Source organism: Diaporthe citri, assembly GCF_014595645.1.
Source record: "Diaporthe citri strain NFHF-8-4 chromosome Unknown scaffold_13, whole genome shotgun sequence".
NCBI lineage: Eukaryota > Fungi > Ascomycota > Sordariomycetes > Diaporthales > Diaporthaceae > Diaporthe > Diaporthe citri.
This window is the reverse complement of record NW_025064858.1, coordinates 701,672-728,321: the sequence shown is the minus strand read 5'-3', so window position 1 is coordinate 728,321 and position 26,650 is coordinate 701,672. Positions and strand designations below refer to the sequence as shown.

General features: G+C 57.4%; 9 protein-coding genes across 9 annotated transcripts; 4 read left to right on the top strand and 5 right to left on the bottom strand.

Moving 5' to 3' along the window:
* Positions 1–641: 641 nt before the first annotated feature.
* INS49_004935 (uncharacterized protein) lies at positions 642–6,036 on the bottom strand (the record flags this gene model as incomplete). The annotated part of the gene is made up of 3 exons (XM_043165722.1): positions 642–5,379; positions 5,422–5,807; positions 5,989–6,036. The coding sequence occupies 3 exons, from the start codon at positions 6,034–6,036 to the stop codon at positions 642–644; spliced, it is 5,172 nt and encodes a 1,723-aa protein (XP_043017851.1).
* Positions 6,037–6,121: 85 nt separating this feature from the next.
* Positions 6,122–6,997, bottom strand: INS49_004934 (uncharacterized protein; the record flags this gene model as incomplete). Its single annotated transcript, XM_043165721.1, has 2 exons — positions 6,122–6,508; positions 6,776–6,997. 2 exons carry the CDS (start codon positions 6,995–6,997, stop codon positions 6,122–6,124), a joined length of 609 nt encoding a protein of 202 aa, XP_043017850.1.
* Positions 6,998–8,117: 1,120 nt separating this feature from the next.
* INS49_004933 (uncharacterized protein) lies at positions 8,118–9,302 on the top strand (the record flags this gene model as incomplete). The annotated part of the gene is made up of 2 exons (XM_043165720.1): positions 8,118–8,177; positions 8,286–9,302. The coding sequence occupies 2 exons, from the start codon at positions 8,118–8,120 to the stop codon at positions 9,300–9,302; spliced, it is 1,077 nt and encodes a 358-aa protein (XP_043017849.1).
* Positions 9,303–9,522: 220 nt separating this feature from the next.
* On the bottom strand, positions 9,523–13,560 carry INS49_004932 (uncharacterized protein; the record flags this gene model as incomplete). The annotated part of the gene is made up of 2 exons (XM_043165719.1): positions 9,523–12,551; positions 12,618–13,560. 2 exons carry the CDS (start codon positions 13,558–13,560, stop codon positions 9,523–9,525), a joined length of 3,972 nt encoding a protein of 1,323 aa, XP_043017848.1.
* Positions 13,561–14,439: 879 nt separating this feature from the next.
* INS49_004931 (uncharacterized protein) lies at positions 14,440–15,457 on the bottom strand (the record flags this gene model as incomplete). Its single annotated transcript, XM_043165718.1, has 2 exons — positions 14,440–15,035; positions 15,151–15,457. 2 exons carry the CDS (start codon positions 15,455–15,457, stop codon positions 14,440–14,442), a joined length of 903 nt encoding a protein of 300 aa, XP_043017847.1.
* Positions 15,458–16,003: 546 nt separating this feature from the next.
* On the top strand, positions 16,004–17,406 carry INS49_004930 (uncharacterized protein; the record flags this gene model as incomplete). Its single annotated transcript, XM_043165717.1, has 2 exons — positions 16,004–16,972; positions 17,035–17,406. 2 exons carry the CDS (start codon positions 16,004–16,006, stop codon positions 17,404–17,406), a joined length of 1,341 nt encoding a protein of 446 aa, XP_043017846.1.
* Positions 17,407–19,099: 1,693 nt separating this feature from the next.
* INS49_004929 (uncharacterized protein) lies at positions 19,100–21,068 on the top strand (the record flags this gene model as incomplete). Its single annotated transcript, XM_043165716.1, has 4 exons — positions 19,100–19,284; positions 19,366–19,636; positions 19,719–20,061; positions 20,137–21,068. 4 exons carry the CDS (start codon positions 19,100–19,102, stop codon positions 21,066–21,068), a joined length of 1,731 nt encoding a protein of 576 aa, XP_043017845.1.
* A 235-nt stretch (positions 21,069–21,303) lies between these two features.
* Positions 21,304–23,010, bottom strand: INS49_004928 (uncharacterized protein; the record flags this gene model as incomplete). The annotated part of the gene is made up of 2 exons (XM_043165715.1): positions 21,304–22,809; positions 22,873–23,010. The coding sequence occupies 2 exons, from the start codon at positions 23,008–23,010 to the stop codon at positions 21,304–21,306; spliced, it is 1,644 nt and encodes a 547-aa protein (XP_043017844.1).
* A 1,346-nt stretch (positions 23,011–24,356) lies between these two features.
* INS49_004927 (uncharacterized protein) lies at positions 24,357–26,015 on the top strand (the record flags this gene model as incomplete). The annotated part of the gene is made up of 3 exons (XM_043165714.1): positions 24,357–24,462; positions 24,525–24,996; positions 25,058–26,015. 3 exons carry the CDS (start codon positions 24,357–24,359, stop codon positions 26,013–26,015), a joined length of 1,536 nt encoding a protein of 511 aa, XP_043017843.1.
* Positions 26,016–26,650: the final 635 nt, after the last annotated feature.

Sequence of the window (26,650 nt, the reverse complement as noted above, 5' to 3'; positions counted from 1 at the left end):
AACTTGTCCTGACAGTATGCCTGTATTAAGTTGAGCTCTTGATTGGCGCGCGCCAGTGCCATAATGAAACCCTACGTCCGGCACACAGGAGTCGTCAGATGGATGATAGCAGCCATAAGAGAAAGCATGCAATAGAGACCACGATTGATAAATTTCGCTCAAGTAGCTCTCATGACATTAAAGACCGAGCAACCGATGAAGACATCGACTGAACAAAGACGCCACGGATTCTTGATTCCGTTTTCGGTTCATTGTCCAAACTCGCTCCGAATCATTATACAATAACAGCGGGGAAGCCACAAACATCATATGGTCATGGATGACCCCGTCCAACTATGTGGTGGACAGCCTGAGGGGCACTTAGAATTGTTCAAACCATGCAGAGAAGGCGTTCATGGCACGCCTTGCCAGTTACTTGGATCATAGCACTCGTTTGCTCGGAACGGAGAGTAAATTCATACAGCCATGAACCCTATAATAGTGGAAAGAAGTAACCAAGCAAAATCAGTTGTTACGTGCCACGTAGCCCAAAGTCTGCTCACGTGGACGCCCACTTAGAGAAATACATCTAGTCAACGCAGGACAAAAAGAAGGAGAGCCACCCCGAGCCACCTGGCCACTGACCACTCGTCAACTCAGCGCTAGGTGGCGATGGGATCAAGTAGAAGCTGGCCACCACGAGAGCTCGCGAGCCCCTTCACGGCGGCGACGAGCTCAGCAAGGATCGAGCCCACGAACACCTCATCCCGCTCACTGCCAACAACACCAACACGCAGCTGCCCATCCTTGACGAACGACACAGCCTTCAGGGGCCGAGGCGAGTCCCCATGCGGATTCAGAATCTCCAGCCTCGCGGTCTCGCCAGCGAAGGGCATGCTGTCGGCGTCATCCCAGTCCTGGTGGTGCACGATGGAGTCGAAGAACACCCCCTGCCCGTCCGACTCCGACGCCCACTGCGTGCACTCCCTCGAAATACTCTCAAACCCGACAAAGTCGTGCGCAGCCGACTCGCCGCTCTGCCGCTGCACGAAGCGCAGGAGGTCGACGGCCGTCCACGACGGGCCGAACGGCACCCTGATGGGCGTGAGCTGGTAGCAGGGCCCGACGACGTTCTCGACGCCCGCCATGTCGACGCCGCGGCCGGATGTCACGCCGCCGAACGTCACGTCGGCCCTGCCCAGGCGGCGCGCCAGGAGGAGCGCCCACGCCGCCGTGAGGAGGTTCGCCGTGGTGATCTCCGCCGGGGGCTGGAAGCCCTCGACGGCGAGGTCCTCTTTGAAGATGCCCCTGTCGCCGGGCTGGGTTGACTGGCCTTCCAGGACGGAGAGCGACGAGTCCCGCAGGAGGTCGCGCCAGTAGCCGAGCGCTTTGGTTTGCAGGCCCTGGTCTGTGGTTCGGGCGATGTAGGAGGGGAAAGGTTCGAAGTCGGCGACCTTGCCGCTGCTGTACAGGGTTTCCAAATCTTCGAGCAGGCGTGGGAGAGACAATCCATCGTACAGAGAGTGTGATAGCCCAATGACGAGGCAGTGGCGGCCATCTTTGCCTTCGACATGGAACATCTTGAAGAAGGAAGATCCGAGAATGAAGTCGGATTCGATGTCCACTGCGCAAACCTTGTTGACGAGTTCGTCAATATCCTCATCGGCGCGCCGCGTGACCAGGGGAGTATCAAGCTCGTGCAGCACGATCTGGAAGAAGGCCGACTCGTGCTCGATAAACACGGTTCGCAGGATGTCATGGGTCTTGACCAGATCCTTGCAGGCTCGGAAGAGCCTCTCTTGATCAATGCCATTGGTGAAATGCAGCATGGTATATTGCACAGAAGTCCGCGGTGCATTTACCGTGTCCCTGATATCGAGGGCTTGTGAGTCTGTCACTGGTGCAGCATCCTTGATCGACCACTCGGGCACAGCAAGTTTCGGGCGCACAACATCTGCCAGGAACCGGCCCACGTCCGGAAGGCCCAGAGTGGAGAATGGCTTGTATGGCTGTATCTTGCCCGTCGATGCCAAGTTCACCTTCAAGACCCTCGCCGCGCCACCGAGGCGCATGTGTTGGAAGACGTCAGCCACGGAGAGACCGTGGCCCTGCGCACGGAGGCCCGATACCAGCTTCATCGCCAGCACCGAGTCGCCTCCAAGGCGGAAGAAGTTGTCGTCGACATCGATCTGCTCCGGGCGCATGCCCAGCAGCCTTGCCCATGCAGACCGCAGGATGTCTTCCGAAACCGACAGGTTTGCTTCACCCAGGCCGCTCTCCCAGACCTTCTTGTACCCGTCGCGAAGCTGGCCTAGAACGTGTGGTGGGATCTTGGAAGCAAACTGTTTCAGTGTGCTGCGGTCCACATGGCCTTCCTTGAGGGGGAGTCTGTCAACCACGACGTAGGCCGAGGGCTTGAGGCTAGATGGTAGATCGTCCCTGATGAACTTGTCGAGCTTCTTGAGTGCAACTGCAAGGCTGACGGGGATTTCTGAATTGACTGTTGCCCTGAAGCTGTCAGGATCTGCCTCGTCGCAACTGATATCATGCCTCATGAACATCAGCTCGACGCTGCCTTCCACAGATGGCTGTTGCTCGACGAGGATGATGAGCTCTTGATCCTGTGCCTGCTCATTACCGTTCGCCACTGTTTCGAACACCGCTACAGCGGCACGGGCTGACGCTGGCAGGAGCCTATGACAGTGTGCTTCAAGATCCGCGACATTGACTGCATGTCCCGACACCGGCATGATATCATCTTTCCGACCAACGAATACGAGGCTTCCGTCGTGCCGTAGCTGGACAATATCACCGGTTGGTTGGACCTTGCCCGCGCGGCCGACGAATCCAGAGTTTCCAGCCACAAGCCAGACGGGAGACTCGACAGCTTCATCTGCAAGCATGGCACTTTCCAGCCATAGCTCTCCTTGACAACCAATGGGCGAGAGCTGAGATGGGCTGCGCGGGTCGCAGACCCAAGGGACTGCTGCTCGAGGATAATCTGAGCCGGGCTTGATGCTTCCATGAGCTCGGAGTCTTCCCGTCGACTCCTCAGGGGCCAGCGGCGCCGTCTGGTTCCAGCGCCAGATCTGGTCCAGCTCCTCCTTAGGCATACACGACACCTGCCCGACCTTCCTGTCAAGGTCCTCCGTCAACCTCACACAGGCAGCCTCAACCTGCGCAAGAACCCTCTCCATCTGCGCGACATCAATCAAGCTTTTGTCAAAGCTAGCACAGACCCTGAAACCCCCCTTTCGCAGCCCAAAGGCAAGCATGAGAGGGTACGGGTTGAAGCGCAGCGCCTCGCGCACGGGGTCCCCGAGCCCGAACCCGAGCTCGCCGCCGACCAGCTCCGGCTCGGGCTGCACGACAATCCCCGTCGGCGCCTCGCACGCGTGCTGCGCGTCGCGGCTCACCCGCCGGATGTACTGCATGCCCATGTGCTGGAAGGGGGTGCGCGCCGACACGGCCTGCTGCACGTCCCGCAGGTACGACGCGGCCGAGGCGGCCCGGTCGACGCGGACGCGCACGGGGACCGTCGCGTTGAGCGGGCCCAGGACGTCCTCGACGCCCCGCAGCGAGATGTCGCGGCCCGTGAGGGTCTCGCCGAAGACGACGTCGTCGCTGCCCGTGTACTGGGAGGCCACGAGGGCCCAGGCGCCGCGGATCAGGGTGGCTGTGGTGAAGGGGAGGCCCTCGGTCGTGTCGAGGCGCACCAGGCGCTCGGCTGTGCCGTTCGGGGTGGGGAGGAAGTCCCGCGACGGCGTGCTTGGGAACTGGGGCCCGACGGCGCCGTGCAGCTCGTTGCGCCAGAAGTCCTGCATGGCGGTATGGTCTGTGTCGTGTACCCACTTGACAACGTCCTTCATCAGCGCCTTGGGCTGGATGTCGATGCTGCCGTTCTGCAGGGCCTTGGTGACCATGTCGAGGATCAAGGGCTCTGACCAGCCGTCGTATTGCACATGATGGACGGTCCAGACCATGTACCGCTTGCCATCACTGGCGTCGTCGACGATGGCATACCGGGCTAAGCTCTGGCCCAGGTCCATCCTCTCGTTCCGGTCATCTTCGAGGTAACGAGCCAGACTGGTCGAATGCCTCCAGTCTATGCCTTGCTTCAGCACGACCTGTTGCAGGCCGGGATCCTGCAGCTGGGCCACACGTGTGCGCAGGATGGGGTTTGCTGCAAAGACCGCTTCCCAGGCCTGCTTGAAGGAATCGATGCTCAGGTGAGACGGCACACACGCGATCCTCTGCGCGACATAAGGCTCCGTTGACTTGAGCGAGAAGGTGATCAACGACTCCTGGGTAGGTGTGCAGGGGTAAATGTCTTCCACCGCCGATGGTTCTGTCCCGCAGGCTTGCGACGCTTCCAAACATGCGCTCTCAACGGGCTGGGTGATGAGAGAGAATGGCAGTGTCTCGGTGTGAATGTCCACGTCGTATATCTTGACTGTCTCCGCCATTTCTTCAAGTGTGGGATTTGCGAAGGTACTCGTAACGGACAGGTCGAGGCCTCGTTCCCTGCACACAGACACAAGTCTCATCGCGGCGAGAGATTCACCACCGAGTGCAAAGAAGTTGTCCTGATGGTGGATGGAATCTTCATCAACCTTCAAGACCAAACTCCAGGCGTGCCGCAATCGCTGCTCAAGATCAGTCAACTCTCTGGACTCCCGAGTAGCCTTCGCCGCCGGGCCCTGGTCCAGTTTCTGCAAGTCGACGGTGACACCGAATTGCCTGAGACGCTTGCGGTCTATCTTGCCCGAGATCAAAGTTGGGATGTAGCTGACTGGGATGTAGGCGTTCGGCACCATGTATCGTGGCAAGACCTTTGCTAAGGTCGTGTTGATGCTTTTTAATGCTTTGGTGAGGTCTGGAGATAGTTGGGCAGCTTCTAACTCTTCAACCCCGTTGACCTTGGCGAGTTGCGAGACGAACGCCACCAAAGTAGGCTGCCCTCCGGATGCCTGAGGAACAATAACCTCGGCGATCACGTTGGCATCCGAAGGCAGAGCGGCCTTCAGCTGGCTCTCAATCTCGCCAAGCTCGACTCGCTGACCACGCAACTTGACTTGGGTGTCTTTGCGCCCGGCGAACAGAATGCCTCCAGACCCATCCGGGTCATACATGCCAAGGTCGCCAGTCTTGTACAGACGGCCGCGACGACCAGGAAAACCCTTGTGGCCGGCAACCAGCCAGAAAGGATCGTGGATAAAAGCAGCCGCAGTCTTCTCGTCATCGTTGAGATAGCCCTGTCCAACGATCGGGCCTTCGACGAGCAACTCTCCAACCGCACCAACCGGCACCAAAGCCTCGTGGTCATTGGGGTCGACAATCCAAATCGACGCCCCGTTGCCCGGGCCGATCGAGATATAATCCCTCCCCGTCGCGGCGCTGCTGTTAACCGTGCAGCCGATGGTACACTCACAAGGACCATACCCAATAACGATCCTCGTCTCCCGCCCCCACATGTTGACATCCCTCGGCGCGGACGCCTCCCCGCCCAGGCCGAGAGCGCTCAGCGAGGTGATGACGTCCTCGTCCAGGATGCGCGCGACGGAAGGGGTGATGCCCGCGTAGTTGATGCGCATCCGCCGCATGACGCCGTTGATGTCGTTGAGCCGGTCCTCGTCGGACGGGATGCACAGCGTGCCGCCGTTGCCGAGCGTCAGGAGCATGCTGTCGATGCTGACGTCGAAGGCGTACGAGGCAAAGTCGAGCACCCGCGAGTCCCCCGAGTAGCCGACCGCCGCCGCGCGGGGGATGGCGCTGCTCGTGTAGGTCGCGTGGGATATCTTGACGCCCTTGGGGCGTGCCTGTGCTGCCTGAGGTGAAGATGATGTACATCAGGGCGCTTGGCGGCACGGGTGGGAGCGTGGGTAGGGTTTGGGAATCTGACAGGTGCGCGAAGGCTTGCTCGTCCACGACGAATCGTGGCCCCTCGGGTAGGATCCTTGTGCCTAGCTCGTGTTGCAGGCGTGACGAGACGATCGTCTTCGCGCTTACTTGGACTGCCATGTTCTGCAGACGCCCGAGCGGGAGCGACGGGTCCATCATCGCGATGGTTGCTCCGGATTTCATCACCGCCAAGACGGCGACGATTGTCCACCTGGACTTCTCAAAGCACAGAGGGACGAAGTCATGTGTCGACTCCCGACTCCCTGAGCAAGCCTGCCAAAGAGTTGGAGTACAGCTCGATTTGGCCGTACGTCAAAGTTCCATCCCAAGCGTCGATGGCCACTTTCTCTGGATGTCGTTTCGCCTGTCCCGCAACCATGTCCTGCATGCAGAAGTCATGGTTGGGAGGGAGATCATGGCACCACCTCCAGATCGAGTCCAGATCGTGCCTTGTTGGTGCCATGCAGCTCTGGATGGATGCGCCAGGATTTGACAGGCAAATCTCGATGATGTCGACCAGAATGTCCACATGCAGCGCAACTGTGTATGGCAGCACCTTCTCGCTGTACCATACTGGCCGTATTGCGAGGCGGCCATCATCAAGGTGTACCTCGAGGTTGATTGCGCCCTTTTCATGTCATGATTAGCGACCAGAAACACGGAACCTTCAGGTAGACATATGGCTCACCTCATCTTGTGCATCATCTGATGATTTGGAAAGCGAACTGGTGCTTAGAAGGAGATATTTGGGGCAAGATGTTGCCGTGCATAGGTCTTTCACGCTTGACGCATGATGGCGAAGGGCTATCTGGGTGGCGTCTGCCAGGGAGCTGTCCAGATTCAGCCCAGGTAGTACCTCGTCAGTAGACAGTCGTCTTGTCACTCTCTGATGTACTTCGCAATCTTCCCATCCGTCGTATGCCCATTCAAACGAGGCCTGGCGTTCCTCTCTCGTCCGGATGAGCACAAGCAGCCACGATGTGAGCAGGACATCGGCTCTCAGGGCTGTAGGCAGACAGGTCTCACTTGGCGAGAAGAGGCCGTCGATGGTGAAGTGTTTGAAGGGGTGGCCATCGGCCAGCGTGGGGCCCTGCTCATCGACGGAAACTGAGCCCATTGTAAGAAAAGTTGTGGATTGTCTTGGCTTCAGGAGCAACGAGTGCACGAGCTTGATGGCGCCCGCGGCTGTCAAATGCGCAGATAAACACCAGAGAGACGATCCCGTACGGCTTCTATCTCATATCGATACCATGCACGCCTTGCAGCCCAGGAACTGGCCTTCCAGATGGGGACTGGACGAACTGCATTGGACTGGAGTAGGTGCTGCCGTCTTCGGTACGAACGCACCCCACCCATGCCAGCCGCGGCTGCAGACCGAAATAAATCCATGTCCGCGGGATGGCTCTCAGATGGATAGCCTGGATGTCTCGGTCCATGCTGGGTTGCCGGCGTGGTCTGCATTGATGATGATGGAGCTCGTGTCGTGTGCCTCATCGGTCCGTGACATGACAAAACCATTGTGCAAGGGTGTTGAACAAGGGTGGAGCCAAGAAAAGCTTAGGCATGGTCTTGGTGGGTTATGCATCTATTGAGGCAGCACAGTGCTGGACAGTGCTGGTTACGACGTGCATCTGCTGGCAGGGATACGATCTGATTAGATTAGATTGATCGGACAAGAAAAAATCTTCCAAAGTAGCGTGGACTGTTTAAACCGGACAGGCTAGACTCTTCCTTTCTCGCACTCGCCTGTGCCAGAGCGTGGCCATGAGCGCTTGATCGCATCCCCAGGTCAATTTCCGAGGACCCAGTTAGGCCAGAGAAAAGCACGAAATCTTCCATGCCTCAAGGTGTGGGCCGCGGTACGTGGGCACCAAGTGGATCGGCTGGCGTCCCTGCATGTCCTCTTCGGATATACGAGCCGACGTGAGCGCGTATGTGTAAACTGGTCCACACAACACCAGCACCACTGCGAGTCAGCCCGGTATGCAACCGGTATGGGCAATCACGAGGGTGTCCCAGTCTGCCCGATAGCGGCGGGCTTGAAGTGGCTGCAGCAGTGAGTGGGTTGCGATTCGGTGTGATGTGGGTGTGAGTTGGCCCAGTCAGTCCGAAGACCTCGGCCGACTTGCCACCTGCATGCGCATGTTCTCACTTCACACTCATCGAACTTTCGTTGAGACCAGTCCCGCGGAACCTGACTGAACGAGGAGAACACCCCAGCGGTTCCGAGTCGTACCATGTCCAAGTACTCCAAGTTCTGGCCCAAGGGTGGTCTGCCTGGCATCCTGCATCACTACGTCAGTGCTCTCTTCATGTCCATATCCTATGCTTCTGGAGCTCAGTCAGAGCAAGCGATGCATGAACTCAAGCCAGCCCCGACCGCTAACAAACCCGCTGTTATGTAGACAGAGACCCTCGTGACATTCGAATACACATCCACTGCATCCGCCCGCCAACCACACAGCCTCCTCTTCGTCGGCGGCCTAGGCGACGGCCTGGCCTCAACCTCATACACAGCCGACCTCGTCCGCGCCCTCGCGCCCACAGAATGGTCCTTCTTCACCATCAACCTCACCTCGGCCGGCCAGGCCTGGGGCGTGGGCCACCTTGACCGCGACACCAACGAGATCGCGCAGTGCGTGCGCTACATCAAGGAGTACAAGGCGGCCAAGTACGGCGCCGGCGACAAGGAGGCCAAGGTCGTCCTGATGGGCCACTCCACGGGCAGCCAGTGCGTGCTGCACTACCTGTGCCGCCCCAACCCCCACACGGGGGCCGCCCCCTCGTTCGACCCCTACGTCGAGCACGTCGAGCGGCCCCGGCTCGACGGCGCCATCATGCAGGCGCCCGTGTCGGACCGCGAGGCCATCCACTGGGTGCTGGAGCACGGCATCGGCGACAGGTCGCCCGAGACCTGCCGCGAGGCATACCACGCCATGGAGGAGATCGCCAAGGAGGCCGCGCGCAAGCGCGAGCTGGACGGCGCCATGCTGCCCCTCGCGCTGACGGACAGGATCTACCCGCCCAACACCCCGATCAGCTGCAGGCGGTTCCTCAGCCTCGTCAGCCCGGACAGCCCGGGCTCGCCCGGCGAGGACGACCTGTTCAGCTCTGACCTCGGCGAGGAGCAGCTGGGCAGGACGTTCGGCGCCGTCCACAAGGGCGGGCTGTTGAGGCACAAGCTCATGGTGCTGCACTCCGGGGCGGACCAGTCTGTGCCGGATCATGTTGATAAGGAGAAGCTGCTTGGTAAATGGGGCGATATCGCGGACCGTAATGGGGAGTGCCACGTCTGGGACAGAGAGCACAGTGGTGTGATACCTAATGCTTCGCACGCCTTGAGCAATGACGACCAGGCCGAGCCGAGGCAGTGGCTCTGTCGTAGGGTGCTTAGCTACTTGGACACATCTTTGAAGGTCTAGAAACAACATTAGACAGCATTGACAATGAATGACAAAATGAATCTCCATGATAATGCAGTCTTCATGTAAAATTGTGCACGAAATATTTGATCATGCAATGTACGTTGGTAAACATCTGGATCATCGAGTTACGCTGTCTTGCCTATAGCAGCCAGATTGTAAAAGAAGAGAGTATTAAAACCAGATGTGCCTCCCATATATACAATGGCACCCACCCAGTCTACTCAGCCACGGTCTGGTGCATCACATTAGCCCGGTAACTCGCCGACCTCTCCAGCAACTCCTCATGAGACCCGGCATCAACACACCGCCCAGCCTCAATCAAGAAAATCCGGTTCGCCTTGCGGATGGTGTGCAGCCGATGCGCAATAGCAACAACAGTAACCCCCCGCGCGGCCCTCTCCAGCCCCTCCTGCAACAACCTCTCCGACTCAGCATCCAGCGCGCTCGTCGGCTCGTCGAGGATGAGCAGGCTCGGCTTGCGCACGAGCGCCCGCGCGATCGACAGCCGCTGCCGCTGCCCGCCCGAGAACTGGCCCCCGTTGGGCCCGCAGAGGGTGTCGTAGCCCTCCGGCAGCGCGGCGATCACGTCGTGGATGTTGGCGAGCCTGCACGCCTCCTCGATGTCCGCCTGGCTCGCCTCCCGGCCGGGCCGCGCGCCCAGCCCGATGTTGAACTTGATGCTGCCCTCGAAGAGGACGCTCTCCTGCGGCACGAGGGCGATGTCCTCCCTGAAGGACACGTCGCGGGCTTTTGTCACGTCTGTGCCGTTGACGAGGATCGCGCCTGAGGAGGGCGTGTAGAGGCGTTCTACGAGTTGGATGATGGTCGACTTGCCCGCGCCGCTGGGGCCGACGAGCGCGCAGAACTGGCCGGGGCGGATGTCCATTGTCAGACCGCTCAGGACCTTGAAGTCGGGCCGGGCGGGGTAGGCGAAGTGGACGTCGCGGAACTGCACGCTCGCGGCCTGGTGGGAACGCGTAGGCGACGAGGCGAGCTTCTCGCCGCCCGCCTCGACGTCTTTCTCACCCGCGGGTCCCGCTTCCTGGGCAGCATCCTTGATCCGGCCTTTAATGCCCTCCGAGCCGATCTCGATGAGCCCCAGGATCCTCGCCGCCGCGTTGCGCGCACTGGACAGCTCCGGCGCCAGCGCGAATATCTGGCTGAAGAGCAGGGCGCTGACGAGCAGGGAGAAGACCACGATCAGGAACTGCGTCTGGGTGTAGTTGCCCGCGATGATCTGCTTGGCGCCCCACCAGTAGGCCAGCGCGTTGACGCAGTTGCCGAGGAAGTATGTGATGGCCTGGCAGAGACTGGCCTGCAGGGTGACCTTGAGGGTTTCCTGGCGGGGGCCCTTGAGGGAACGTCGGTAGTCGCTGAGGATTTCCTCTTCCAGTGACAGAGAGGCAACTGTTTTGATGTTCGTGATTGCCTCGGTGCCGATGTCGACAGACTTGGTGTAGGCTGTCTCGTGTTTCTCCTCGAACTGGCCGAGGACGTGGAGTTCCATCATGCCAGCACCAAGGAGAAGCGGTACCAGAGACAGACACACCAAAGCGATCTTCCAGGCAATTATGTGCGTCAGAATAATAGCAGCAACGAGGTTGACAGTGATCGAGATCATGGTTCCCAGGACGGAGCCGCTCAACCCAGCCAGCGCATTACCATCCCGTGTGATATACGAGAGAAGCAGCGCCGGCGTGCGGCCGTTGGACTGGTGCCACTGCATGTCCTGCTCGAAGAGCGAGCGGAACGACAGCACGCGCACCCTGTAGACGATGTGCTCCGAGACCCAGCCGAAGCCGGACCAGCTCATGACGTTGGCGAAGAACTCGATGATGGCGAGCACGAAGAACATGAGCCCGAAGAAGTCGCCCGCGTCCCGGATGCTGGACGCGCTCTTGCAGATGTTCAGGCTGCCGACCGTGTTGCCGAAGATGACGGCCTCGCCCGAGAAGGCGCCGCCCACGACGATGGACCCGAGGAGCGCGACGAGGAGGACGAGCAGGTGCGGCCGCAGGGCTGGCGCGTAGCCCTTGCATAGGGCCCAGAGGGATTTGGATGGTGTCTCTGGCTCGTCCTCTTCTCCTTCGCTGGGGGAGTCAGGGGCTGGTTTCTCCTTGGTGCTCTCGTTGTCGTTACCGGCTGGGCCGTCGTTCTCGATCAGAGTCTCGGTTAGGGAAATGTGATCATCTTTGCCTGCGGGTGCATCACTCCCGGTCGTGCCATTCTTCGTGGACGCCGTGCCCAAGGTCTGCATACCGACCAGTTCGGCGTACGTTCCTTTCTTGGCCATCAGCGCAGAATGGTTTCCTTCCTCCACTACATGCCCCTTGTGCATAACAATGATGTTATCCGCGTTAGTAATGGTCGACAGGCGATGCGCAATCGTGAGGACCGTCCTGCCGCTGGCGATGTTGTCGATGGCCTTCATGATCCGCTGCTCACTTCTCGAGTCCAGTGCTGCAGTAGCCTCATCCAAAATGAGAATAGCGGGCTCCTTGACAAGTGCTCTCGCCACCGCAACTCGCTGCTTCTGGCCGCCGCTGACCAGACGTCCCATCGAGCCCACGAGCGTGGCATAGCCATACTGTAGACCCTCGATGAAAGAGCTCGCGTCTGCTAGAGTAGCGGCATGCCTGACCAGGTTGAAAATCTCGACGACTTCTGCGCCCCGTTTCTCAGCGGCAGCCATGAGGTCCTGGCCATCCCTCGCCTCAGTTGCGACGTCGGAAAGATCGGAACTCATAAGCGTCGCCTTGAGATGTGCGTGCTTCGGGTTGCTGGAGTTGATGAGACCGTGTGCGATGTTCTCGAGGATGGTCCGGTCAAGTAGGTTCGGCTCTTGCTGTACCAGACTGACGAAGCTTCTGAGGTCACGGGTGTTGATATCGTGGAGGTCATGGTCGTCGAACAGGACTTGTCCCTCGTCAGGGTCGTACAGCCTCATTGCTAACCCGGCGATTGTCGATTTCCCGCTCCCGGAGAGACCGATGATCGCCGTGTGTTTCTTTGCCGGGATACGGATGCTGACATGGTCCAGCACAGTGACCTCTGGCCTGGAGGGATACGCGAAGGAGACATCGCGGAGCTCGAAGCTACCCTCGGACTGTTCGAGGCGAGTGCCCGAATCTGTTGTTCCGTCAAATGAGGGCTCACGATCAATGTCCTCGCGCAATTTCTCATAAGAGGCGACTGCAGCCGTGAACAGGTGAATGAACGGTGCCACTTGACTGAGAAGCAGTGTAGCTAAATACGTGTTAGTGAAAGCCCAGAGCCGTCAGAAAAAGAAGCAAAGAAACATAAATGGCCCACCTTCGACCAGAATGAAAATCACCGTGAACGTAGCGCCAACCGTAGTTCCTCCTGTGCCGCTGCCCACAGAGTCCGCAATACGCTGAGCCCCTTGCCAGAAAGCAAGACCATTGGCCGAATATGCCACAAAGTACAGAACTCCGGACTGAATCCCCACCGCAGTCGCCTTCTTCAGGCCCTCACGCTCCGAAGACTTGAGGGCGCCAGAGAACTTTGCCTCGAGCCGCTTGTTCGCCCCAAACGCCTGCACCACGACGGTGTTCGACAGCGCCTCGGACGCGATGGACGAGGCGGTGGCGGCGTAGTCGGACATGAGGCCGGAGTACTTCTCGATGTAGTAGCTCCCGACAAAGGACATGATGAAGTACGCCGGGATGAGCGAGAGCAGCATGGCGGCGAGCTCCCAGTTCTTGATGAAGGCCACGATGTAGGCGGTGACGAAGAAGGAGAAGCTGGCGAGGCATATCCCGACCTTCTCAGACGTGCCCGAGCGGATGGTGGAGATGTCGCTGCTCAGGCGGGAGGCCACCTCGCCCGTGGGCAGCTTGTCGAAGTAGGACGGCTCCTGGCGGAGGAGGTTCTGCAGGTACCTCTCCCGCAGCCTCTGGGCGAGCCGGGCTCCGGTAAGGCTCCAGCATAGCAGGTGGCCGTAGATGAGGACGAACTGGGCGATGGCCAGGTAGAAGATCAGCAGGATCTTGCTGTTGATGCTGCTCTGGTAGGCGGCGTCGGACTCGGAGGTCGATGCGTCGCTGGCTTCGTCGCATGTGACGTCGTTGAAGTCGTTGAGAAGCTCACCGAATACCACTCCGATCAAGGGAAATGGAACACCAGATGCTATGGCACAGATCATGCCTCCCAAAAGCATGAGGATGTCGACCTTGGTGGGATTCCCTGCCAGAAGCAGGCGAGGGAAGCCCACGATCCCTTTGGCGAGTCCCATATTGTCACGACACCATACGAAGCTCAAGGGATGTGGTGTTGCGCTGCCTTGAGATGGTCTTGGCTGGTGGTGTAGTCGTGCAGGGGACAGCGGATGACAACTGCCACCTAGTCAAAGAAAGGGTTCACAGGGCTGGGTTGGAAGGGGTCTGGGCCTGAGGTGTGACCGGGTAGAGGGGTGGAGATTCGTCTTGTGCCGGAGAAAATTGCCGCCGGATGCTCAAGCACTCAACTTTCCTTCCTAGAGCGGCTATTTTGATGAGCCTCTCTGGCTTCTTCCCATCAGTCTTCGCGTGGCCGAGTTCTGGCGGGAATAGATGAGCGAAAGAAGATACGTTGCCGCCCTTCAACGTTCCGTAAAAATCAGAGTGCAATTATAACACGTTGAGATTCTTAGCTGGCGGTGTATTTGGCATCGTCTCGGCCTCCTCGTTAAAGGGGGGTAATGGCCACAGTATTCAGTGTTCCCTGCCCTAGACTGGCTACGATTTAGGAAGGCCTGCAATGACACAAGCAAGACATGATCTGCCACGTTGGAGTTCTCACCGTCCGAGGTCGGCAAAGCCAAAATCGTTGGATACGTGCGCCTGGAGTGTCCAAAGACAGTGAGAATTGCCAGTCAAGGAGAGGACCCAGATGCGTGTGTACAGATATGCAGATATGCGATTATTGGGGCAATACCTGATGCAACCACTTCGAGATTTTCCACCCCTGCTTGACAAGACCTGGGTCCCCTGTCTTTGAAACGGATCTGATAAGATTGCACAACACGCTAGCTGATCCACACCCCTGCCCACGCGCTCGGAACTCGGCGCTTTAGAGTTTGAGAGAGGAAGAAACTTTCATCAAGGCCTCGTCAGGCATTGTGCGCGGCGGCCACTCACAGCTTGGAACCCACCCACTTTGGTGGCCTTTTTTCCGCAAATGCCTGGATACCCTCGGCAAAGTTGGCACCTTTGACCAGGCGGGGGTACCACTGCTCCGCCAGCGCGGTCACGGCCTCCTCGACGTTGCCCGTCTCCCACGCCATGCGGACGCCCAGCCGGCCAACGATGACCGCGTCAGGGCTGTTGCCGCAGATCTCTCCCGCCAGCCGCAGCGCCGCGCCCACGACGTCGACGTCGTCGTCATCGCCCACGACCTGGGAGACGAGGCCCCACGCGTGGAGCGCCGCCGCGCCCACGGTCCTCCCCGTCAGGGCCAGCTCCATGGTGCGCTGCAGGCCGATGGTCGAGGCCAGGCGCGGCAGGCTGCCCGCCACGGGGACGATGCCGCGCTTGACTTCAGACAGGGCAAACACCGCCGACGAGGCCGCTATTACGAGATCGCAATTCGCCGCCATCTCGAACCCCCCGCCCATGCAGATGCCGTTGACCGCTGCGATGATCGGCTTCTTGCCCCCCCGCCGCGGCAGCCCCGCCAGCCCGGGCGCCCCCATGTCGTTGACGACGCCACTCCTGTTCATCTCGTTCCACTCTGTATTGTGGTGTGTGGGCTCCACGTCAGCAAACATGCATGCATGTGCAGCACTTGTCCCAGAGGGGCGGCGCTCGTCCGAGAGGGAGGAAGTGAGGAAAATGAGAATGCGCACCGTGTAGATCGGCCCCCGTGCAGAACGCCCTTCCCTCGCCCGTGATCACCCCCACCAACAGGCTCTCGTCCTGGTCGAATGCCTCCCAGATCTCCGCTATCTCTCGGCTGGTGGCCTTGTCGACGCAGTTGAGCTTGTCCGTCCTGGTTAGTGTCACCTGGACGACTTTCTCCTGGGGGAAGGTGACACGGAAATGCTCGAAATTCAACGGCCGAGACCGCAGGGAGACGGGCTGTCGAGGTTTGTCCGAGGCATCGTGTGGGCCTGGTGAAGGTTTCGATGATTGATACTTGTAGGTGTCCTCCATGTTGGCTTCGTGTTTCGTACTGTCAGTCTCGCTTGCTCGACCCTCGAGACTTGGGTGGTTCCAGTCTGCTGTATTTGTACAATCTCGGGCCACAATCAGGATTCCGATCTAGATTAGCGACTACCTAACTCCCTGGGCGCTAGTTGGCCGAGCACTGTCTACTGATTCTACTCTCGCTAGACCATCTTCATCGTCCCTGAATCGCCCAACCCTTCGGACTTACGACGAGATGTCGCAGGAACGGGCTGACCACGGCGCCATCCTCGAGGATCTGATAAAGAAATTTGCTCAGTTCTCTTACCCCAAGTTCCACACTCTTGAGTAATCTTTAGAGTACAGTTCCGCCCGGCAATTCGAACCACGCGATTATCTCGTGTCCGCATTGACCTGTGCATCTCTTTTTCTTAACTTAATCAGGACAAGCCCTCCCGCCTATGAAACTGTCGTCATATAGTGCAAAAATACAGTCTTTCCCTCTCTCGACCTTATCACAAATTTTGTGACATTTCAGTACTGAGTTCTCTGCCGAAGGCCTGCTGCTCCAAGATGGATTCCGTCACGCGACCACAGGGCGAATACCCCCCTGTAAAGCTTCCTTTCCCGTTCCTCACCACATATCGAGTTCAAAGAGTCTCTGAGAAATCACCAAGGCTCATCCTTACTCTGCAAGACCAGCCAGTCAAGGGAAGGGCTTTGCCACAGCCATTACATTCAGACAAACTCTCATGGGTCGACCTCACGTTCCCGAGCGAAAGCGAACGCCCACCCATCTCAGATAACAGCCCCTGGGCTCGCGCGCGACGATCCCCCTCGACGAACTTCCAATGGGAGGGAGAGGCCCCACCATCGCTGGCCCAGATCTGGAATGTGGTCCACGCCATCTACCTCTGCCACCCCGCGAATGAATACTTCAGGCTCACCCTAGCCGGTGAGGGTGCGAATACCATCAAAGCTGAGCTCCTCGCCACTGGGCTGGGTGTTCATCACCCGAAACCACGACAGCCACGGGAAGAGACGGCTGCACAGCAAGGCGATGGGGAGTTGCTGATCCTCCGAAGCTCGTTCTGGCAGGGCGCAGCCTCACCGACTGGCCCGCGTCCAATCTGGGTGGTTGGAGAGAGCACAGACAAGAACTTGCGGACGCCATTAGCCCAATATCCCGTCATGCCCGAGAACTACCAGATCACGAACCGGTTTCCCGACGAGCCAGTCTACACGCGCCATCCAGTCCGTCGGCCGAAGCCATATCCCGGCTCGATCGCATACAGCCGTTACATTGTAGAATGCGACATGCACTTCTCGCTCGAGGTGATCGACTGGCAGAACGACGAGCATCTGAGACTCTTCAACACATGGCAGAACGACCCTCGTGTTGCCAAGGGCTGGAACGAGACGGGCACATTGGATCAGCACCGGGAATACCTACGAAAACTGCACTTTGATCCCCATGTTCTCTGCCTGTTCGGCCGGTTCGACGAGACTCGGTTCGCATATTACGAGCTCTACTGGGCCAAGGTAAGCCTCGCAACACATACTCTACCATTTTTTCCACGATGTGTCTGACATGAAATTTCCAGGAGGACCACTTCGGCGCACACTACGACGCAGGCCACTTCGACCGCGGCCGCCACTCCCTGGTCGGCGACGCCTCGTTCCGCGGCGCTCGGCGCGTCAACGCGTGGTACTCGAGCTGCATCCACTACTGCTTCCTGGACGACCCGCGGACGGCCAACGTCGTGGGCGAGCCCAAGGCCAGCGGGCCCGTCATCCTGTCGTACGAGAACTCGCAGGGGCTCACCATCGGCAAGTACGTCGACTTCGGCCACAAGCGCTCCGTGTACTCGACCTGCAGCCGCGAGAAGTGGTTCCAGCTGTGCCCGCTGTTCTGGGACGGCCGCGAGAAGCCGCTCGAGTCGGCGGACCGGGCGGCTTGGGACGCGAGGCTTTGATCGTCGAAGGCCCTTTGATCGTCGCCGCCCGCCCTTTGCCATGCATGTATGCATGAGTGTGGATTCTGGGGGGTTGAACACGAGGAATACGACACCCACTGGGACCACTACATTACCACGTTACTGTACATACATAGAATCTTGAAACAGGATTGTCGTCCTTTCTCCATACGCATCGTCCCAGTGCCCTGTTTCCGGCAACTTATGATGATCACAAGTCGTCGTTGGCGATCACCGCAGGCGTTCCTGCTTGGCAAAAGCTTAGTCAAAGCTTGGGTCTTCTGTCGTGCATTGGCAGTGGTGATCACCAAGGAATTTCTCCCGGCTCAGCGCTCGTCCACTGCAACCTGCCCCCCACACACCCGTGTCTCAAGCACTGCCTCGGCCTTCATACGCGCATGTTCCAAGTTTGCGATACCATCGTCGTCGGCGTCACGCGCGGGCGGGCTCAATGGTACACACTGATCGTCTTCTTCGACACGAGGGAAAACTCTGCATGGCTTCCACCGGCCTTCTTTCCCCATCCAGAATGGCATTACCTACAGTTGTGGCCTAGAAAAGAATATAGCTCCGGTTCACGATAGGAGATAGGACGAGAGATCCGAGGGCATCTCAAGTGATCAGACGAGGCGGGCCATCGATTGACCCCAGCCGAACCCAACGTGGCAGGCCGGCCCCTACAGGGTGTGACTGCATGCAGTTTGTCAGAGGTGTGGAAACAATGACAAAAAACAGTTGGGCTGAGTCCGCCACTTTCCCGCTAGCTGTTCCACAGATGATCTGATTAGATTAAATTGGAACCGCCATCGGTCCTCGTCGCACCCCCACCATCCGAGCCGGCGCACGCCGCACACTTGCGATGTCACACCGTGCGACTCTTCTTACCTGCCCTAAACAGGCCTGAGCTTGCCGCATCTGATAAGATTATGCAGATAAAGAGTCTGGGAGGGACGCCGGCCCACACCAAGCTGTGGGTACACACTGCCCACTGTGCCACTAATATTCTCTCTTTTTCTGGGCGTCCGTGGGCTCCGCAACTGCAGTAGTGTGAGCAAGAAAAGTGCGCCGGCCATGCAGACTGGCCAGGGCCACGAGGCAGACTGGATTCCCTCTGCTAAAAGTCCCGTGGGAAATTTTTGGGTTTCGGCGTGCATTCCCGTCCTGGAGCTCTGTGCCTCGCCCGCTTTCCAATGTCCCATCAAAAAACATGCTGCAACAAGAATTGATACCGTAGAATTCCTGGATGGTAGGCCGAGAGACTGACGACGACGGATCGCCACCTGACAGACTGACAGGCTGGGCATTATTGACCCAGGGAGGTAGAATATCCAGTCATTGTGAACTCACCCGAGCAAAGAGTAGCATCCAAGTGTCAAGCCAGCCCAGCCGAGGTCGGAGAAAAGACTTTGTACCAGCCAGAGACTCGCCAGGACTACTGAGCGCACTAAACTTGGACTCCCGGGGGACATACGTACGCCTGGCCCAACACACTGGAGTCGCCAAGTCTTTTCTTTCAAGGTCGAGACCTCGTCTAACGTGTGCTTGTTTTTCCCTAGCCAGCAACAAGCGACTTCACTTTATGGTTTCGAGTTGATTGTTAACTCAAGAAGCGAGTCATCCCACGTCTGACTGCCATTGTTGTATCAAGTTTCGATCAATCTTCCTATCGAAAACACAGAAGCAATCTTCCGACATGACTGCGGAGGAGGACAACAAGATGGCTCACGCCACCGACACCCCAGCTTCACGCGAAGACTCCGACGAGTCACAGCCGGACCGCGAAGTCATCGTCGAGGGAGATGACCAACGAGGTCTGCAGAATGTCGAGGCCGTGACTCTGAGTTGGTCCAAGACATCACTCATTCTGGTGTTCCTCAAGTAAGTCCTCGCTTCCCCGAACTGCGATGCAAGTGCCTCGTTTGGGAGCGAATCGGATTAATTAACACCATGGCACGATAGCATCTGGTTCCTCTATTTCGTGAATGCGATGCAGTCTTCCATTCTGTCCAACCTCCTCCCGTACGCCACAAGTGAATGGGAGACGCACTCGCTGCTCAACGTCATCTACGTGGTTGCGAGTGCTATGTCCGCGGCAATTTATGTCCCGCTGTCCAAGATCCTCGACGTCTGGGGCCGTGCTGAGGGATTTGCCGTCATGACCACGTTCGCTACGATTGGCATGATTATGATGGCGGCGAGCCACAATCTCCCGGCTTTCTGTGCTGCATATGTAAGAAATTTCACACTTCGTCTTATAGAGCTCTTCAGCTAGTTATCGGACAAATATGGTGCTGACATGAACATCCCCGCAGGTCTTCTACAGCATCGGATTCGGAGGAATGACATTCTGCGTGGACGTCCTCACTGCCGATATCTCTCAGCTGAAGAACCGAGGGTTGGCCTACGCCTTCACCTCGTCCCCTTACATCATCACCGCCTTCGCCGGCTCCAAGGCGTCCGAGGGGTTCTACTACAACATCAGCTGGCGGTGGGGATTCGGCTGCTTTGCCATCATCTTCCCGATCGTGGCCGTCCCGCTGTTCGGCATCTTGAAGGTCAGCGTGCACAAGGCCAAGAAGATCGGCACATACGTCCCTCGCAACAGCGGCCGCAACGTTGTCCAGAGTATTTGGCACTACGTTGTGGATTTCGACGGTAAGTTGTCGTCCAGCCCCAGAATCAGAACCTCCTCGCAAATACATCAGAAACTGACTCTACGAAACACAACAGCACTCGGGGTGATCCTGTTCTCCGTGGGCCTGGTGCTGTTCCTGCTGCCTTTCGACATCTCCAGCTCCGCCCCCAACGGCTGGGCCACCGACTACATCATCGCCATGCTCGTGGTCGGCTTCGTTCTACTAGTCGGCTTCGGCCTCTACGAGACGTTCCTGGCCCCCGTCCCCCTGCTAAACTTCACCTTCCTCACCGACCGCACCGTCGTCGGCGCATGCCTGCTCGACGCGACGTACCAGGTCGCCTACTACTGCTGGGATAACTACTTCACCTCGTACCTCCAGGTCGTCAACGACGTCACCCTCGCCGAGGCGGGCTACATCAACAACACCTTCAACGTCGTGTCCGGCGTACTGCTCCTGCTGGTCGGATACCTGATGCGCCGCACCGGCCGCTTCAAGTGGCTGCTCTTCATCGCCGTGCCCCTGTACATCCTGGCGCAAGGGCTCATGATCTACTTCCGCCGCCCCAACCAGTCCGTCGGCTACCAGGTCATGTGCCAGATCTTCATCTCCATCGGCGGCAGCGTCTTCATCATCGTGCAGCAGGTCGCCGTCCTCGCGGCCGTCGACCACCGCCACGTCGCCGCCGCCCTCGCGCTGCTCAGCGTCGTCGGCACGATTGGCGGCGCCGTCGGCGCCACGGTCTCGGGCGCCATCTGGACAAACACCTTCCCCGTCGCGCTCGAGAGGTACCTACCCGCCGACGCCATGGAGAACTTCGACATGATCTACGAGGACCTCGACACCCAGCTCAGCTACCCCGTCGGCTCGGAGACCCGCCTCGCGATCCAGCACGCGTATGGCTATGCGCAGACGAGGATGCTTGCGGCCGGCACTGGCGTCATGGCGCTGTGCTTCATCTGGACCTGGATGATCCGGAACATCAACTTGACCAAGGTTGCTCAGGTCAAGGGAACGGTCTTCTAGGGTGTGAGTTTTGTATTTCTCTTCACGGTGGAGGTGTTTTTATGCGGTGAGATATTATGTTTTGTACAATGAGATCAATGCTAGGTGCATGTGAGGGATTTTGAGTACGAGTTAAAATGATGAGCCATCCTGTCCTGGCAACGAGGAACGGACTGCTGCTAGATACATATAAATGTTATTGGAAGATGAGGAGTCACTTGGCGTCAAGTGTTACATGGCCGTGCCGAACCATATCTCATGCTTTTTGATCCTGCTCTTCCTTCTTGTCCAAGTCGATTTGTGGCATCAGAATGAAAGCCATTACCCCTGACAGTGCAGCAAGCGCCGCCATGGTATAGAACACTCGCTGGAAGCCGACGTGGTATGCCGCGAGAATGGCCTGGCTTACATCGTCTCCCAGACCAAGACCAGCTGCAGATGTCGGATCTCTCAGCAAAGATCTGATCTGGTCCTCGGAGATTCCCAGCCCCGCGGAGGCCAGCCCGGACCTGACTACATTGTTGATGATGGTTCCTGTCACCGCCAGCCCAATGGTGCTGCCAAGGTTCCGCACAAAGTTCCGGGTCCCTGTCACTACAGCCATGTTCTGCTTGTCAACCCCAGCCTGAATAGCTATCAGACTAGGCTGCAGAGTCTGGCCGACACCGAAACCCGTGAGGATAGCATAGCCGATTTGTTCGCCAAGCCCACTGTTCTGATCGAGTGTGCTGAACAGACCCAAGCCGATGGCCCAGACCGCCCACCCGACCAGTATGCTCTCCCTATAGCGTCCCCGCCAGGTGACTATGAGACCGGAGACGGTGGACGACAGTGTTTGCATCAGGGTCAGAGGAAGCAAAAGCGACGCAGAACGGACTGTTGAGTAGCCATACGCCAGCTGGTAGAACGTGGGGATGTAATACACCTGGGCGACGAAGTTCCAGCCATTAATGAACATGGTGATGCAAGCGCCGTTGACCATCTTCTGCCTGAAAATGTGCAGCGGCACCAACGGGTATTTCGTCCCGTACTGCTGCCATGCCAGGAATGCGGCGGAGGTGCAAAATCCCAGCACGATCGGCAGTATCACAGCGACCGAGCTCCAGGGGTGGTCATCTCCGGCCCATGTGAGGCCAAGCATGAAGAGGACGGACCCGCAAAGGGTCAGGAAGCACCCGAAGAAGTCGACCTTGGTGATCTTGTCTTTCCAGCTTCCGGTGACTTTTTTGAGCGGCATTGCGAACACCACGGCAAGCGCACATAGCGCTGTGAGCGGCAGGTTGAGCCGGAATATCCATCGCCAGCCTTCACTTGATGTAGTCGCAAGTGCACCTCCGATCAGCGGGCCGACTCCGTTGGCCAGAGCAACAGCAGCTCCGAAGATGCCCTGGTATTTCCCCCTCTGCCGGAGAGACACGACGTCCGAGACAATGACTTGCGCAACGGTCATCAAACCCCCACCTCCAACCCCAGCAATTGCACGAAACACGATGAGCTGGATCGCAGTCCGCGAGAGCGAGGAGGCCAGCGAGCCCAGGAAGAAAACGAGCTGGAGCGCGAGGAGCACATATTTCCGGGACCAGACATCGGAGAGGCGGCCGTAGAGTAGTTGGAACGAGGTGGACGTGATGAAGTACCCGCCTGCGATCCAGGATGCCTGAGTGCCGGCTTGGAGCGAGGACGAGACGAGGGAGAGCGATGCCGCGAGGGAGGTCTGGTCGATGAGCGCGACGAAGTCGACGCTTGCGCAGGCCAGGAACACCTAGGCCAGTGTCAGCACGATGAAATAGAGTGTAGACTGTTCTGCTAGGCTGTCATCACTCACAATCACGATCTTAGAGGCCGGAAGTGATCGCGTCGACTGATCCGCATATGCCGGCTCAGTTGTCGCTACATCGGTTTGGTCTGTGGGTGTGGGACGGGCTTTCTCAGCCTCCCCGTTTGCGACGACCCCTGTGCTCATCGTGGATATGAAGACAAGCCGGAAAAGATGAGAAGTTGGCAATAGTCGAGACAGCTAGATGCAAGGGATAATCGAATATCTACCTGATATTAATTTCAGTGTTCATCAAGGTTCGTGTCTATCATTGCAATTGCTGGCCCAGTGGAACTCCAGGCTTACTCCAGCCGACTCATCAAGGTTCTCAACGCCGGTCCGCTTGTTTGCTTGGCCCGTTTGTGGAACGTCAAGCGCACCAAACGCACGCAATCAGCTCAACGCGTTTACCGCTCCTCGCAGACGGCCCCAGGGAGGATCGGCGGTCGTAAGAGCACTACTATCGCCAAGGACCCGACCGCTCGCAACTCAACCATGCGGAATCAATTGCGCAATTGGATGAGGCTGGCTCAGAGACAGTGTCTACCCGGAAATACTTTCTTGTTTGGGGCACTCCCTATGGAAGCCCTGAAAGGAAACATACCATCTGAACATTCATATAAATTCATAATAAAAACCACTGTAGAGTATGTAGTTCGAGGAGGGATACACACACATTCACTTGGCAGACCCGCGCAAGAGTCGGTGTCTTTATCCAGTCTTCTCCACATATGTTGTTGGTGTTTCGTTATTCAATGCTCCAGCGTCCACAATCAATATTTATGTAGATTGAGTACTGGTCGAAGATGTTTCTTTCGCGTGCAATGATCTTCGCCCTCCTTGTAGTATAGGGCTGGTGAGAGACCCGATGAGGACCCTGCAGGCCGTTGTAGTGGACAAATCGCGCCGCGAAAATGTTTCCGCCAGATGACGGACAAACTTCCGCGTTGCGCAACTTCAGGAATTTTAAGACAGCCGAGCTGATTCGGTCTTACTATTTCTCTCGGCATTACAACGTTGACCCAATTCAAGTCCAAACATGGGGCTGATGCCGAGAAGATCAGGGCACCTTGATGGCATCTAATCGTTTGAGATGTCCAGTCAGTGTCAAATCACTGCGATGCAAGTCGACAATAAGAGAATGTTGCCATTAGAACCCCCACTCAATGGATGTGTGGGACGACATCCACTATTATCACATCGAAACATGGCTCTCCAGCTCACTGCCGTGGATCACCACACCGAGTCACTAATCTACGGCATTCACTACGAACGAGGTGCAGGCAATTCGAGCCCTCCAGCGGTATTTATACAGCTATTGTGTCCAAACTTCTGCTTTCGGCTCTCTTTTCTGTGCCCGGTTGCATTTTCTCTAGACAAGCTTTTTACAATTTACACAGAATCAGCATGGCCGCTCGGAACACAAACAATGTCTACAAAGGCGAGGACTCGCTCCGCAATTACTTTGATCAGACCAGCAGCCCATGATACCCATGGTGGAGCTGCCTCGGAAGCTCAACCCATTCTACGAAGATGGCGTCAGGATTTACGCAAAGATGATGGGCACTTTGCCAGCCAATAATGTCAAATCCCTTCCAGGTATGTGCTATTGGCCCATTTTCTTTCCACAGCGAGTTCAACGGAGCTGACGCCATTCGCAGCCTTGAACATGCTACAGTCCTCGGTGAAGCCCGACACCACCAAGACCATCGTAGAGTACAGTTCGGGCTCTACTGTCATCTCGATGTCGCTCATCGCTCGGGCGCTGTACGGGATCACCGACACCCGGGCGTTCCTAAGTAACAAGACCTCATGGACAAAACTGCAGCTGATGAGATTCTTTGGTCTGAATATCACCTTGTTTGGTGGACCGTCTCAGCCAGAACCTTTGGACCCGCGTGGTGGCATATTCAGAGCAGAGAAAATGAGCACTGAAAGTGGCGAGGAGGTGGTGAATCCCAACCAGTACGCAAACGACGCGAACTGGAAGGCACACGTTCGTTGGACTGGCCCACAGATTCTCACCCAGCTGCCAGAGATCAATGTCTTCTGCTGTGGTATGGGTACCTCCGGGACAATGACTGGGATCGGGACCTATCTCAAGGAGGCAAAGCCTTCGGTAACGCGGGTCGGGTACGTATGAGATCATTCCCCAGCACGGAACCGCACAGGGGCTAACGCAGTCGTTTGCCAGAGTCTGCACCAAAGCCGGGGATCGAGTTCCCGGTCCTCGCTCCTACGCCCTCATGTCACCCGTTGAGTTCCCCTGGCGTGCCGCTGTGGACACCATCGAGGAAGTCGGCTCGCCGGAATCATATAAACTGTCTCTTGAACTGTCGCGCGAGGGTCTTATTTGCGGGCCTTCGTCTGGGTTTAACCTACAAGGCTTGTACAACTATATCCAAAAGCAAAAGTCCAACGGCACACTGGAGACTCTCCGAGGAGACGATGGGAATGTCCATTGCGTCTTCATGGCTTGTGACCTGCCATACCAGTATCTGGGCGAGTATTTCGACAAGCTGGGCGAGGAGGTCTTCCACCCTCTGGTCAACCAAAACTTACTCGGCGTAGACACCTACAGATACGATGAGGCTTGGGAAGTGGATCAAAAGAGTTTCTCCGACATTTTGTACTCGTCCGCTGCCTGCGAGGTGTTCACAGCAAGTCCTAGTCTTGCATCCGAGAACGTCATCTTGGACCTCCGAACAGCGGAAGCCTTTGCCGATCACCACCTCCCGGGCGCAATATCCCGGCCCTTGAGCTCATACGACTCCTCTACACCCTCACCCTTCTCTGACCCTAAGGTCCTGGAAATGCAATGGAAAGAGGTCGAGTCTGTTTTCGACCTCACAACGATTGGGCTTCTGAAGCGAGCGGGATGTGTGTGGTTGGTATGCTACGGGGGAGATACATCTCGAGTGGCCACTAGTGTTCTGAGAGCTAAAGGGGTCTCAGCGAACAGCCTCAAAGGCGGCATGTTGGCTTTGATGTCTGCCGCAAGGAGTGGCAAAGGAGGCCGAACTGACAGCGTTGACTCTGGTGTTGGACTGCACAACGCTTCTTCTGACGAGGAAAGATGCCCAGCCGGAGACTCGCTGACGGAAAAGAGTCATGTGCCGGAGCTGGCGAGAGTTCAAATTCCACAGGCTTGAGAGTAGACATGCCGGGTAAGTCTGGGAACATGATATGACAGGCATCATGGTATTCCATTGTTTCTTCTTTTTCTTCTGGTTGGCATTTGGACTGCACAGAGTATACCGAAAGGGTAGATGGGCGATTCATAAAATATAAAACATTGGATAGTGATGCATTCGTACTTCCATCGTATTTCTCACACGCAGCTTGCTTGTGAGCTGTTACAAAACAAAGCACAATAAATTTTTATCTGGTATCATTCTCTCCAACCCTTGTATATCTAAATACAATTGGGGCTCTAGGTGTGCGCACTCGAGTTTGAACGAGATAAACAAGGCCATACGCTGAGCCTCATGACCCCATATTGCCTCATTGAACAAATCATCTCAATACCAACTCGAATTCCTTCTCAAGACCGAAGCAGCCAATGATCAATTTTGCTTACATCAAGTATACACGTACAGCGTAACTATGCATCCCACACCTGTCACGCAGCTAGCCTTCGGGCTACTGAGGTACACTATTACGTCCGATACCACTTCAACTGTCGCAATTCTGCCCAAAGGCACGTCCTTATCAATAAATTGCCTCAACTCGGGCGTTCCTTCTGTGGCGCCGTCGATCATGGGTGTGTCGACCCATGAAGGGCAGA